The sequence below is a fragment of the Dryobates pubescens genome, chromosome 26 (assembly GCF_014839835.1).
Source record: "Dryobates pubescens isolate bDryPub1 chromosome 26, bDryPub1.pri, whole genome shotgun sequence".
Taxonomy (NCBI): domain Eukaryota; kingdom Metazoa; phylum Chordata; class Aves; order Piciformes; family Picidae; genus Dryobates; species Dryobates pubescens.
The window spans coordinates 9,254,970-9,270,005 of NC_071637.1; the positions used below are offsets into that span (position 1 = coordinate 9,254,970).

At 40.8% G+C, this 15,036-nt stretch overlaps 1 protein-coding gene across 1 annotated transcript; it reads left to right on the forward strand.

Annotated features, from left to right (window-relative positions):
• The first annotated feature begins 8,977 nt into the window (after positions 1–8,977).
• Positions 8,978–12,750, forward strand: PFDN4 (prefoldin subunit 4). Its single transcript, XM_009903190.2, has 4 exons — positions 8,978–9,103; positions 10,016–10,123; positions 10,762–10,905; positions 11,208–12,750. The coding sequence occupies exons 1-4, from the start codon at positions 9,080–9,082 to the stop codon at positions 11,337–11,339; spliced, it is 408 nt and encodes a 135-aa protein (XP_009901492.1). The 5' UTR covers positions 8,978–9,079; the 3' UTR covers positions 11,340–12,750.
• Positions 12,751–15,036: the final 2,286 nt, after the last annotated feature.

Here is a 15,036-nt window from a genome sequence, read left to right on the forward strand (position 1 = left end):
ACTTCTCTTTTGCTACATAAAAAACCTGTGCGGATTTCTGCAGTCTTAGATGTCAGAAGAGAATGTCCCTTGAAAAATGATCTGCCAGTGTGATGCTTCTGTGGAAGACCTGGCAGGGACTGCTGTAGAGGTACAGAAAGGCTGTTTGACATCTTGTCTTTTTCATCACCAAAATATTTACTTAGGACCTGAAGCCCAAGTTATAGAGCTGCATTTTAAGCAGAAGTAATTACTAGTCCTACCTGTGGGGAAACAATAGTAATGTATTCGTTAATTAAAGCTTCAGAATCCCATCAGGCTAAGAATTCCTCACCAAGATCTAAGAGAATGAGGTGTGCTTGGAAATCTCATTGAAACACAACAGCTGAACTTTCAACACATTGTCAAGAATGCCCAGCATTCTGAGCTAATGCAAATGAACTGACTGCTTTCATATAGTGCATTTCAAATACACAAAATATTGTCAAAATAACACCTCTGTGGGAAGGAGATTTAGATTGGTCATGGATTTTCCTCCTTAATACCTCTAATTCCAGGGGATTTGTTTTGTGACACATTACACAACTCCTGTCTCCTGACCTCTACTCTTTCTCCTTGTTGAAAGAAGCTTTTTTTTTTTTTGCTATTTTGGCCCTAAAATGCTTTTGAGGTCTCAGGTGTGTTCTAAAATGCTACAATATAAGAATGCTACAGGAGAATGGGTAGACCACACAGGGAGCATCTGTCATGAAGGTACTTCACAATGCTGGATGGAGACAAGCTGAATGCATCTTGTAAACTCTAGTGTCAAAACACAAAGTTGTATTCCAGTTTTTTGCTCATGTTTGCTTATTTAATTCTATGTCTCTTTCCAGCTAAGGATTTTAAGATTTTTAAGTGTTGATGAATTAAGCCTCATCTTAGGAACTGGGAAAGTACAGTAATTCCCATTCTACAGAAGAGAAACTGAAATGCTTTTGAAAATGGAGATCTCCAAGTTGTTATACAGACACTCAATATAAAACAGAAGCAAGAGGAATCTCCATTATATTTTTTGCTCAAACATCATCTTTTAAAGATTAAACTCTTCTGCTCTCTCTGCATACTAGTCTGCTGAGAAAACTGAGAACAAGGTATAGAATACATAGAATACATAGAATAAACCAGGTTGGAAGAGACCTTCAAGATCATCGCGTCCAACCTATCAACCAATCCAACTCCGCCCAAGCAACTAACCCACAGCACCAAGTACCCCGTCAAGTCTTCTCCTAAAAACCTCCAGTGATGGTGACTCCACCACCTCCCTTAGAGAAGGATCCAGAAAACCAGAAAGGTGATGAATAGCTCAACCTCCACCAGCCAAGGAATCTTCCAGATGGCCATTACCTGCTTGAGGTATCTACCTCTGCCATAAATGTTGCAACATTCAACCATTGAAGGAGTCTCTAATTAAGGAGGCATAAGGTTCAAGAAAATGAAGATATATTTTGACTTAAATTAAGCATAGTTAGTAGTCACATTAAAAAAATAAGTATTTTTTGGTGAATAACTGTTAATTGTCTGCTTTACATGAAGCACCCAATGTTCCATGCATGCTTCATTCTTTAGTGAAGTTATACTAACTGGGGGATATGTCAGAGAGAAGGTGGTGGCCACAGATCAAGAATGTGAGATCCATGACAAGATGTTCTGACAGTCATCTTGGAAATATGAAGGACTTGACTAGTCCTTCTCTTTTCTTCTGCTATATAGAATCACTCTCTGGGGTTTTTTAGTTTCTTCTCTCTTTTAGCACTCTAGTCCTCCTTGAGCAGGGAATGGAGTTGTAACAAAGGATTTGTGCATTAGGATTCTGGCAAGAATGAATGACTGTCCCAGGCTGAATTTTTCTCTTTTGACAGAACCAAAAAAGTCCAGAAGCTTTCTTCACCTTTTAGCAAGCACTGTGGAAGGCACATTTAGGTTAAAATGCAGAAGCATTTAGGAATCTGTAACAACACTATTTTTCAAAGCAAAGGGTTGACATTCAGCAGGTAAGAATTACATTAGTGGGCATTGTACCATGGAAGGTGATTACTGGCAGTCCTGGTTTCTCTTTACTAGTCTTTAACACTTGCAGGAAAAAAACAGAGGGAATTCAGGGTGAGCTGACTCCCCCAGGATGGCTCAGAAGTACCTACTGGAATCATGATGCTGGCTGGCATCCAGTTCAAGTTAGACTTGCAGATGCAGACAGTCCAATGTAACTATGCAATATCAAGGTATATGTCTTTATTAACCGACCCTTCAAGGTCCTGGGAAATTTTAGGAGGGACTGTGAAATATTGTACCTAAAGTCTAAAGAAGCATTTGAGTGGGTGAGTTATGCCCAAGATTCAGGAGTTAGTTAAAATTTGCCATACCACATGGAGACATGGAGCGCCAGGTCTCCCCACAGTTCAAAATGTAGATGTCCAAGCATTCCGAATCCAAAAGGCACCTAAATTCTGTAGGTATTTATGTTTGCAGCTGTAAACACCCCTCACAACCTTCATCTCTGCCAAATCAATGCAGCCATCTGTGATCTGAGGCAGTAAGTCTTGGTGATTTTTTTCCCCACTGGGAAATTTATCTTGACTTTAGCTCTGCTTACAGAAGCCGTGTACTTAAATGCAATTGTGTACAGTAGTTTTTATGTGCAATCCCACATTTTACATTTGCAGTTGCCTTGTTCACATGCACTTAACACACAAAGTAGCACTTGTGTTAGGGTGCTGAAAAATTATGAAAATGTTTTCAGTTTTAGTGATATTAATAAATCTACAATGTCAGTAAGTGACCAAAAACTGTGCCAAAACAAAGGAAAGCTTTCAGAAGGGGGGGAAGTGTTGAGTATCTCTTTAATTTAAACAATACTTGAAATTTAAAATTAAGATCTGTGTTTACAAATCTGAAGATTTCAGTTGTTGTCTGCCTCAACTGCCTGGAAAAATAGCTGTTCTATGACTTCCTGAGAGAACTTGCTAAAGCTGGTTATACAAACACTTGAATCACACTTAAACCCATGCAGTTTACTGGATTTGTTGATTAAGCCTGTAACATTTGCACAGATTACTTTTGGTCTGATGGATGTGTTTCTGCTGAGGTACAACTGACCTCATACCAAGTCTTTTGAAAGCAAGCAGATGTTTGTTACTTGCTATTGTTCTGAAGGTTCTATTTCTGTGAGGCACTACTGGCCAGCTTGTCACAGAAAAGATATAGCAATATTGTTCTTGCTCATTTTGCTTACATTCATCTTCCAATAATAAATATTTCTCTTCTTCCTGCACTGACATGTTGTTATAAAATCTCAGGAAGCATAACTGTGTGAATATCATCTTTCATGGGTTTTTTAATTAGACTGAATTTCCTGACTTACAGTTTCACAAGTAGTAATACCTGGTCTCTAAATTCCCCGAAAATACCATGGTAACAGGTGAAGCACTCATGAGGTTAGCATCTAACTCTTACCAATATATGAGAAAGGTGGTTTAGGAGGTTAAGTTAGTGACCAAGTGAATGGTATCTTCCCCCTGAACCAGCACAGAACTCAGTTCTAGACAGCTGTTAGTAGCTTCAACACTGTTTGCAGCTGTTGCCTCCTGAAGGACATGCAACACCACAGCTATGACCATGTGTAGTGTTCTGAGAGGAGGAGTGCTAGTTATTAGCATTATCATCATCTTGCCCATGATTTCAGCCTGGTAATGATATCAGTTTCTAAAATTTCCCAGAAATGTTTTTTTCTTCTTACTGTTACAGAGCACTGCTGTTTCATCTGGGGGTGTGTGTGTGAAAGAATCTTTGTGAATGGCCTTTGGAGCATTTTTTGATGAAAGGTCTAATAGATGTGTAAAAGATACTATTAATCCAGCAGTACTTCTGTAAAATCACAAAGAGATGAGTTTGAACTTTTAACTAGTGAATTGCTGTGAACAGAGTGCATTTTGCTTATATTGTCTCCATTAGAACCCTATGAAAATATGAAAACTTGAAAACTTGATCTCCCCTTGCCATCAGTCAGCCAAAAGGCACTTGGGATATGCTTCACTGAACTCAGTGCCCTCTGGGCCATGTCCTGCTTACTTCTGTTCATTGCTTTCAGAGGGATTAGAACAGACTGCAGTAAAAGCCTCAGATAAAGCCTCTTCCTGAAATCATGATGTTTGCTTCGGTTCAAATGCCTGGCCACAGACCTCTAGGGAAGAGTTTAGTTTCCTCAGATGTATGACTACTGAATGTAACTCCTGCCCCTGGGAAAACATTTAATGTCTTTATTGCTCTATTTGGTAAAGTATCAAACGAGTACATCTGATACCTCCCTGAGGAAAACTCCCAAACTCCACTGTGATTCTGCCAAGGCTTCCCCCACCACAAAACAAAACAAAACACACACCAAATCAAAACAAACAAACAAAGTTCAAAACAAGCAAAACAAAAACAAACCCCCAAATTTCTGCAGATTATAAAATGCTTGAGTAGCACTACAGACAGGGTATGTTACTGAGAGACCAGCTGTGAGTTTAGCACCAGCCTACGAGTTCAGTGGCAAATAAATATGTAATACTTTCAGATGAAAGAATGCAGCAGGCTGATGGTTAAGGGGGGGAACAGGACTCTACTCCTCCTTATGTGTATTTTTCAAGAAATACATACTGACTTTTGACACTGCCACTGACAGTGCTGCCCTTAGAAAGGCAATGATTTCTACTTGTACAGATCTAACTAAAGACCTAATATCAGGTAGTTTGTGAGCAGCTCTTACTGAAGATGAACCACAAAATTTAACATAGAGCAAGACTGATGCTGCAGTTGTAGGCCCTGTAGAAAGACTGCCAGCAGGGACCACAAAATGTTTCCCACAAACTGAGAGATGTTCCACCACCAGAAACGTTTCTGGAACAGGAGGGATTGTGGAATAACAGAAACATATGGCTAATATTTTGTACTCTGATATATTTCCTACTGATATTGAGATACCAAGTAGTGGTGAGGGAAGGGTTGCAGAGGTGGCTCTTACCATTTATTTTAAATAAAACCATCATTGTTCTGCTGGGCCAAAATGTTGGGACTATAAAACATTACATATACAGAATATCCTGTAAAGAAAGGTGAAAAAAGACCTTCTATGCTGCTTAACTATAAAGGGATTTTTCAGCCAAAGTGAATCTGCAGATCCCATCTCAGGCACAAACAGGTAGCAAAAACTCCATTTGGCTTCACAGGTCCAACTGACACTGCAGAACTACCTGCACAACACTATAGCAAGGGAAAAGAGGTTTGCTTTGCAGAGGGTAAAGTTTATTGGGATGTCTTGCAGACAGGAACTAATGGAATCTAATAACTAATGGAATCTAATAACTAATGCTGAGTACATATGCACATAGAAGACAGCTTGAATGGCGAAATGGTGATGCTGCTTTTGATTAACAGGACGAATTTTCTTTCTTCGAAAGGCTAAGGTGAGAAATCTGAGAAATTCTGACTTCCTTTCCTCAGAGCAGAAAAGAATGAAAAACTAAGGTGTACTTGCCCTATAAATACTTAAGACTTGTATCATTAAGAGCTGGCATGTCTTTTTGGAAAAGAAGAACATACTTAGAAGGGGATTTTTTTCTTTCTCTTCAAACTTCATTCCACCCTACAATGCTAGTGTAAGGAGGGCAGACACAGGCATTCTGATATAGGGACCTTCAGACCACAGTAAGTCATGTTGTCTAATACTGGAAATGCCATGCTACTTCTAGCTCTGCACCTACATGATATGGGAGCTGTAGCCCTTCAGTGTACTGGCACAATTAAAATAGTACAACTTTGTGTGGCTTTTACTAATAGCAAGCCACTTCAGAAAGGCTAAATCTAAATAAATCAATCACTTTATCTCCATTAACTTTTCTCCATTTCTAATGTAGCTTGTATTAACAAACTGTTGATGTGTGGGTGTTTCGAGATGCTCAAAGGCTGAGAAAGAGCTCTGTGTAACTTCAGGGAAAAGGGTAAAGAGTTTATTTCAAAACAACTCACTTAGGCAGCAAAGAGCATGGGGAGACTCTTTCCCACTGGGCTGTATTGCAAAAAGCTACAGCAAGTAGTATGTAATGAAAATGTGAAAAAGAACCACAAAGGATGTAAGATGAAGGGCATGAGGGTTATACACATCAAGGAAGAGATCTCACTGAAGTGTAAGGTGAAGTTAACCACGCTTGCAAAAACAACAGACCAGTACAAGAAAGAGCAAGTCCTTTTATGCAACTGAAAGAGAAATGAGGTCACTAGGTTCAATGAGTTTATCTTACTCCACCACTAGATGTTTACATTCATGAACTGTTTTCACTTTTATTTACATAACAAAAGTCGACAGTAAGTTACTCTTGGCAACATCCTTACACCATAAATCTTGCCTGAGCATGTGGGAGAAAAAAGATTTATTTTCAAAGCCTTGAAGTCATCAAATTCTTATGAAATCCACTCCTTTTCTCTTGAAAGAAATTGCACTGGCTCGGACCTAACATGCATTATTCAGTTAAACCAACCATGGAAATAACCATGGTTTAGACTATATCCTTTCTTAATAGGATCTGTAGGAAGACAGAAGATAGGTGACTTAGGGAAGAGCAGGAGAATGACCAAGGAGATGATGATTATTTTTCTGAGATAAAGAGAATCGTCATGATTGTGTTTTTATATAAGAGAATAATAGCATAGTTCTCCTGGGAGAAGTTTTGTGATTAGATTTTTTTCACCCCTCAGAGGGAAACAAGTCAAAATTATGCATCTGGCATGAGGACCAAAATATTTTCTTTTCCATTCTTTTCTTTTTTCCCCTGCTAGTTTGTAACAGTAATTCTGAAATGAGCTGTCATTCTGAACTGAACAAAAAGTTTATGTTTTTATTCAGTAAATATCCATTGTAGAATATTTTATAGTTCTTATTTTTTCCCCCTTTGACTAGAAACCTACTGCAGCCATTCCCACAAGTAGTTGTGACTTGCCTACATTTATTTCAGCAAAAAAAAAAGTTACTGAAAAAGAGCTCCCAAACGAGCTCTGCTATGAAATGAAGCTGCACAGAGTTGGTGTAAGCTCCATCTCCACAATAAAGCAGCAACTCAGACTCTTCATTCTCTGAGGCAGTAGGGCATCTAGACTCTTTCCATCCATGATAGACAAAGTCCAGGCTAAGAAAGAGATTAATATATGTACTGGGACTTGAATGGAGCATGGCATATTTCAGCTCTTCCTAATTAGGCCTAATTACAGAAAATTAATAGGAAACTTTTAAAATATACACCCATTCTTCTGTTGGGTGTTATCTTTTATTGTTCTCCACAGATCTGCTTTGGAATGGACTTTTGTGAGTGATCATGGAGCAAGGATTCTCCTGCAGCTACATGACTGGATTCTGTCTCAGCAAGGTTATCTAACAAAAGCAAACACTAGCACTCTGTTCCACTGACTGTTCCTACATTTTTCATTAAAACAATAATTGGATAGCACAGGGAGTTACTTATGATTCAGGTGTTTAGATGGGGGATGGGAGGAGTATACTTGGATGTTATCAGACAGCCCAGAAGTGTACAGAAGTGAACATCAGCCTCCTGTATGTGAGTAAGTATATGAAGGACAAGACCGTTGCATGCAAGAACATAGCTTGAGAAAGAAAGGTTATAAATTTTGCCTTCAGGAAATGGGTTTGATCTTTGGACTCCAAACTGGTGGAAGCAATTCTCAGCTCTGAGAAAAGGTTCAGCAGTTTTGTCTGCCTGTGACTGAATGTGCTGACCCTACACAGCTTCTTGGTAACAGCACTGCCTGGTTTTCTTTGTGGGGATCTAAACTCTCCCCAGACACTAACTCAGACTTCCATATTCCTTTCCAAGGCTAGACACTTTAAAAGCACACCATCCCATGCCCCAAAGTCTCCATACCCATGTACCTCGGGTCTAAGTATTAAGGACTTTCAACACCAGCTCACAGGTGGGCATAGCAGAAAAATTAATCACAACAAAACACCTGAAGATATTGGTAAACACCTTTCTGAGCCTTACATTGCAGGCTTGTTGCCATCTCCACCTGACAGTGGCACAAGAGCGTCCCACTCAGAAATGTTTGTAGTTGAGAGGTATTTAAATTTCTGAAAGCTGGTGGGTACTGAAGATGCTTGGCACACTGAGGCAGGAGCTGATCATAGAGTCTCAAGGAGTCTCAGCTACTGTTGGCAGCATCTGCCAGTGCGGATGCCTTCAGAAGCCCTGCCAGTTCCAAGTGCTCATGTCACTTAACATCCGCATGTGCACACCCACAAAGCCCCAGGCTTTTGGATCACGGACCTTGTACCTGCTGCACCTGAGCACCAGAACACACAAAGCCTCTCCCCAGCGGTTGTGAAATGCTGGGATGACCTGGTTTGGGTTCTTTTTTGTTTTGTAGCTGTGAGAAGCTAAATAAGCATGTGGAGGCAATTACACTGCACAAATGCCAGCTGTCCCTGTTGCTGTTTAGAAGCTGCCAACTGGCCTTTTCAGAAAAATACTTGGTTTTGCTTAAAAAGTCCCTTTGCAACATGAACTCAGGCCTCTTCCACCTCAGTTCCCAGGAAAGCAGCTCGTTTGGCTGTCAGGGGCTGCGGACAGTTTAGAGGCGTTCCTGGCCCAGGCCTCAGAGTGGGAATGGCCCGACTGCCCGTGTGCTCCCCCCTCGGGGGCCATCCCTAGTCAAGATTCGTCCCGTGCCCCACCTGGCCGGCGGCTGCTCCTCAGCCAAGCCCTCCCGCACCCCCGCGGTTCTTGGAGCACCGGCACCTAGAAGCCAAACCACCGGCCCCATCCCATAGCGCCACCTAGCGCCAGGCGGAGGGGCGCAGCCGCGGCACTTCCCCTTTAAACGGGACGTACCAAGCACTGCAAGGTGGGTTGAGGTTTACTGGGTGTTTTGCAGGGAACCTGACGGATTGCGGACGGTGAGAAGTCCCCAAACCATACAGAGCCATGCCGTTGGATGCTTTCTCTCATATTGCTTCACAGTCCCATGTCCCCAGCTACCCCTCTGTGGGGAAGGTGAATAGTTCCGTCCTGCCAACATGGCCGCCACCATGAAGAAAGCGGTGAGTGTGGGAGGTGGGCATGGTGGCGATTTTGTCTCTTCCCGGTCTCTTATTTCTCTATGAGCTCTCGCCGAGGAGGGCGCAGCCTCTGAGATGTTTCCTGGGGCAGTCTAGCCGGCTCTCCGATCGTGGAGGGCTGTCGTCTCTCGGTGCTGGACGGCGAGGCCATGTCGCATCGGCGTCGTCTCCTGTCGCTTTCCCCTCCGCGCTCCTGCACCCCAGAGGCGCATTCATGAGCTCCTGATTCCCGCACACGCAGCCCCGCGGGCGCAGCACTGCGCGGCGCCGGGAGGGGTTTTCTTGTCTATAGGCCGCTGCCCGATGAGGCCAGTCCTGGATTAGGCCCTGCTTAAAATGCCCCAGTAACTTGTCGGTGGATATGACCCTGGCATTATCTTGGGTTTGTTGTGCCATCAGACGTGCAAGTGCGGAATTGGTTCCGGAGTGTGCTGGTGCAGTTATAAATCTGCAAAAGCTCTTTCTGGCTGCACAAAGTGCCTGTAAGTGGAGGACACCAAATCCGTGTCCAGCAGGGGGTCGCCCGTCCCAGCCCCTGCCGCTGCCTGTCAGGGACAGCCTGCGAGAGGCGCGGCCCAGTGGCCTGAACATCTCGGCTAAGCAATTGACGTCAAATAATGTCGGAGCAGAGGTACTGGATTCAGCTGTCAAAGAAAAAGCCTTTGGTATAAGGGTGCTGTGGGTACCTGGTGTTTTAACTGGATATTACTAAACTCTCTGCCAAGCTAAATGTGGGTATTGCTGAAGGCCTCAAGTAGGCAGTCTAAGGAATTGGGTATAAGCAGAATGTGGTGGCTGTAAGACTTCCCTTTCAGAAGCTTTGTAGGGATAATCTTATTGTGAGATTCAGGTTAATGTAAGAAATAAAGCCTTCATTCAGATTTCTCCTTGCAGGCTGCAGAAGATGTCAATGTAACTTTTGAAGATCAACAGAAAATTAATAAGTTTGCAAGAAATACTAGCAGGATCACAGAACTGAAAGAAGAAATAGAAGTAAAAAAGGTATATTTGGTTCAAATACCACTTAATTTTTCATTACCCTCAATTAATTTTCAGCTGTAACAGAAAATAGCAGCTGTGGATTACTGTAAGCAATGCTTTGCTTCTAATATGAAATTTCTGATACTTTGAAAATAGCATTAAAGTGGGAAAAGAAGTCATGAGAAATAAAGGCTACTAGTATATATCTGCATGTAGTTCTTGGAACTCTTTAGTGGACACATATAAGTATTATCTATACATAATGAGAGTCTAAGAAATCCTGGTTTTGAAATAAATGTTTTCCATCCTGTTTAGTTTTTTTCTATTCTCTAGTTAAATAGAAAGGAATTTTTTTAAGAACAAAGCAGATATTACTCAAATCTACTGTATGTCCTTTGTCTAGGACAGTTAATTGTCCTATTAATGATAGATAGTGGAAAAATGACTAGAAAATTTGACTGGTACAGTTCCTCTGCATTTAATACTTATGCTAAATTACAGCTCTGGAACTGTGAAATTTGTTGATGTCATTCTGGTGGGTAGGATCTTTGCCCAAAACGTGGTCTGGTGATGCTCATTACTTAGGTGATAGCATAGCAACATATCTAACTATTGAAATAATTTACAGTAATTAGCACCTTTCTTATCGTGATAAACAGAAACAGCTTCAGAATTTGGAAGATGCTTGTGATGACATCATGATGCTTGATGATGGTGATTCACTTCTAATACCCTACCAAATTGGAGATGTCTTCATTAGTCATTCCCAAGAGGAGACTCAAGAGATGCTGGAGGAGGCAAAGGTTTGTCTGGGCAAAAGGGAGCTCCTTCACTGCACTGACTGCTGTAATGTGATGAGGATTGGAATGTGATGGTCTGCTCATCCTTTGAGTGTTTTACTTTCTGAAGGTCATATTTGATTTATGATTTGAGGAGGGGAGGGGAGGGGTGCATGCGTGGTAAGTCATAACAGGATGAATTGGCCCCATAATAAACATTATGGCCAAAAGGTGGTAAAAGGGTGCCACTTGATTATTTGTGTTGCTAACAAACATGGGGTTTCTTATTTTACATAGTGTTGATGTTTATTTTATTCCTTTTTCAGAAAAGTTTACAAGAAGAAATTGAAGCTTTAGAATCTCGAGTGGAATCAATTCAGAGAGTGTTGTCTGACCTGAAAGTTCAGCTCTATGCAAAATTTGGAAATAATATAAATCTCGAGGCTGAGGACAGTTAAAGGTGTTATGAATATACCATCCAACTTCTCTTTTAGTAAATATTTTGATAACATTGTTCCAATTACATTAAAAAAAAAAAAATCACCACTGTTTTTTCCTTTCCTGTCTTGGGTTCCAGCTATTTAATAAGAGCTTTCTTACTTTGGTTATTGCAGTTATTTATTAGTTTAAGAAAGCATTGGCTTCATACTGTTGGTAAAGCATCAAGACTGGAATATTTGCATTTTTCATTAAAGGAGTAAAATCGGGCACACATTGTAGTTTCCTTGGTCTTGTTTTCCACTCAAGAAAATACTTAAGTATAAAATCAGTAGAAATGTGGAGGCTTTGTTTTGCACTGTAATGGTTATTTGATAGGAGTTCCTCTGTGATGTATAGGGTATGCTTCAGTTGTAGGCCTGCTGACAGCAGCCTTCCTGGAAATACTAAATCTCTCCTTTTGTCTTTCAGTCGTAGCTCAGATAGTGTAAACGCTGGTAGCTCAGTGCACAGCCTCGCAACAAGTTGGCAGGGGAGAAAGGAGAGCTCTTGAAAGCTTCCATTGGTAGTGAAGAAAAGCTTTTGGTGTCTCAGTTGTATTCAGTCATTTACTGCTTTGTGTTTGGAATCACAAAAGATACTGTAAGTCAGAATGGTGAGTCTTAATTTCTTCAAATTTTCCCAAACAGTCCTTTTCTAAATCCACATTTATACATCAAATTGATATCAAAATTGTTCTTGGATGATTGTGCTGTGTCAACATCAATCCCTGGAGCTATGCTTCTGTCATTATATGAAGTTGAATGTAATACTTAATAGATGACTCCTTACATCCTTCAAACAAAGTACTGCCTCACTGTAATTCTCTTTTTGGCCTTTTTTCCTGCTTTGATTGATGTATTGTTCCATGGAAATACTTGCTCATTATGACTTTGCCAAGATCTAATTTTTACAAAACTTAAGTCATCTTTTTAAGCTGATAACCAAACCAATGTGGACAGAGAACAGTAATTGTTCTTATTATAAAAATATACTAATTACTTATAAAGTGATAACTACATACCTATCACATCTCAGTTGTGTAGCATCTTTTTCAAACAGGGCGAGTGTTGAGGGAGGGGAAAAAAAACCCAGACACTTAGTTTCTCTATTGAAGTAGTTTTAACACGGTTGTGATTTGGAACCTGGTCTTCAATGCACTGGTGAGATGCTGCACAGGTGGACTGTTTATGAGCTACAGCATTGTAATTTACATAGTCATTTATGTAAGTTTACTGGCAGTGTGTGTAAGATTTAGCATAGCCATAAGAGAAGATTGTCTTCAACAGGGAAGAGCTGACACCTCCACATGAGCACTTGTGTGATGTACACTGTGTGTCACCTGATAGCTGTAAGTCTCAAAAGCTGTTCTGTTTAGCTCTACCAGTTCCTAAGTTTCTTTTTTTTTTTTTTTTTTGGTGGAATTCCAGTTGTTTTTATGCTCCTCCTGCTGGCCATGTGTACAAATACTGTGGCTTTAAGTTGTGCAGGTTTTTTAACCTTGTTTTTCTGACTGTTTGTGGTTTTCATTCAAGTTTATGCCTCAGGAAAGGGTTCCAAGTTTTTCCTTGCTTCTGGAGTGAATACTTCAGCTACTCTCGGGTAAAATGTAGATCTGGTAACCATGGCAACTGCTTCTTTATCAGTCAGACAGTGCTTGTAGCAAATCAAGTGTATTGGGCCTTCAAGGAGTATGTAGCTGTTCCTTTACATGATTTCTGAGCCCTCTGTACTATTTTCTGTGCTAGGCAGGCATTTGGCACCAAACAGCCGTTCTGTGTTGACCCAGAGTTGATGTTTTAGGCACTAAAGGGAGAAGAAGGTAGGCAGTTACTTGATAGCAGTTGATGTGATTATTGTGGACTTAGCTATCTCAGCTGTGCTTTGTCTTGTTTTATTAGATATGGCTTTTAGTCCAAAATTGCCTGAGAGCAAGACTGCAATCCTAAGAGGTGCTGGCATCTTGAGATTTTTTTTTTTTCCCTAAGCAGCCAAGCTATTATTTTGGTAGGTTAAAGTAAACCATCCAACACACTTACCTTAATAACCATAAGCCAAATAAAATGTTAAAGGCTTCATTTTCCAGGTGAAAACTGAGTTAGTGATGAGTTTTCCCATAATGAGAAGCATCCAGCAGATGGCATCAAAGAACTTGCAAAACTGCTTTACAGTAAACCCAAGCAGTGAAATTTTGGCTGCAGTGATCTCTCCCATTAATTGGTTGGTAACACTTTAAAATTCACTCTTAAGTGACTGCTGTGCCAGTTTTGCTGTTCTGAGCATGCTCACAGCTGTACAGACTGCAGGTATTTAAAAGAATTGTGATTTCCAGATAGGCCATAGTGTGGCTATGGCTTCATTAGGAAAAAGGTGGCAGGTAGTAAGGTTTTACTGTGATTCCAGTGGCAGCTATCAAGCCAATGAGGACCCTAGTCTGGTAAAGGAGCCAAAACCAGAATGGTGTGGAGAGCTTGCATTATTCCTGCTGCTCTTCCTTACTTGATGATCTTTTTGGGTTCCTTCCAACCCCTAACATCCTGTGAGCCTGTGAACCTAGAGAAGGATTGTCCATTAAGCCATGGTACTTGGGGAAAAGACTGCTCTTGCAAATGCCAAAGCTTTCTGGATTTCAGCCCTTTAGGTTTTGTTTTGTGACCCCCATCTCCTTATTTTCTTTTTTCCTGGCTGTTATACAGTGTTGGTATATATTAGGCCATTTCAGTAGGCTATTCTGCACTACTAGAGTTCAGGCATTTGTGTATCCAGTGGCTTTGCTGTTTGCTTAGTCATTGGTAAAAGTTGCAAGTCCATGCAGCACGTGAGAGATGAAATGCACTGTAGATGCACTGGGCAGATGATCTCAGTGACCACCTTTGTATTCCAGTATAGTGTCCATGCTGCTCTTGTTGTGCCAGCAGTGGCTTGCTTTCCACTTGGTTGCAGCAGTTAAAGCAGGAAAACTAGCAAAAGTGCAGTTGGTGAAGTAGAGCTTATTGCAGTGCATGGTGTCAAGGAGACTGAACCCACCAGTTTTTCAAAGTAGCCTGGTAAAAACTCCGTAAGAGAGCAGGACACAGTTATTAAACTTACTATAGTTTCAGGGGATGTTAATGATTCAGTATCTTGTCAGCTGATAGAAAAATGTTTTCCACATGATGATCTTCAGTGTAACCTTCTCCAATGGAACCTTGATAATTACTCATTGCTTTTGTATGGAAGTTCCTCAGATACCATTACACTTCATAATGTAAATGTGGTTGATAATTATTCAATAATTATAGGAAGTGGTGTGTAGCTGAAGTACAGATAATTTTGTGGTATTAACTAGCACTTCAAAGAGCTAAAAGAGATTGAATGCAGAATACTGAAACCGTATTTTCTGTGGAAGCAACAGAATTAAATAGTTTGGTTTGCATGAGTCAGTGGTTCAGATAATTTTTCTAATGTTATTCTAATAGTCTGATGAAAGAGGGGGAAAAAAAAGAATCTGTGGATGTATTTAGGCATGATAAGGCCTGACAGAAATTATTTACAGCCAAGTTTGTCCTTTGATTGTATGAGTCATACAGAAAACCAAATTATTTTGTAATTAAACATTAGCTGCTGATCAGATGGCACAGAACGCAGCGCAGTGAACACAGGCATAAACGGCTGTGGAGGGTTTCCCTCAGCAAGAGG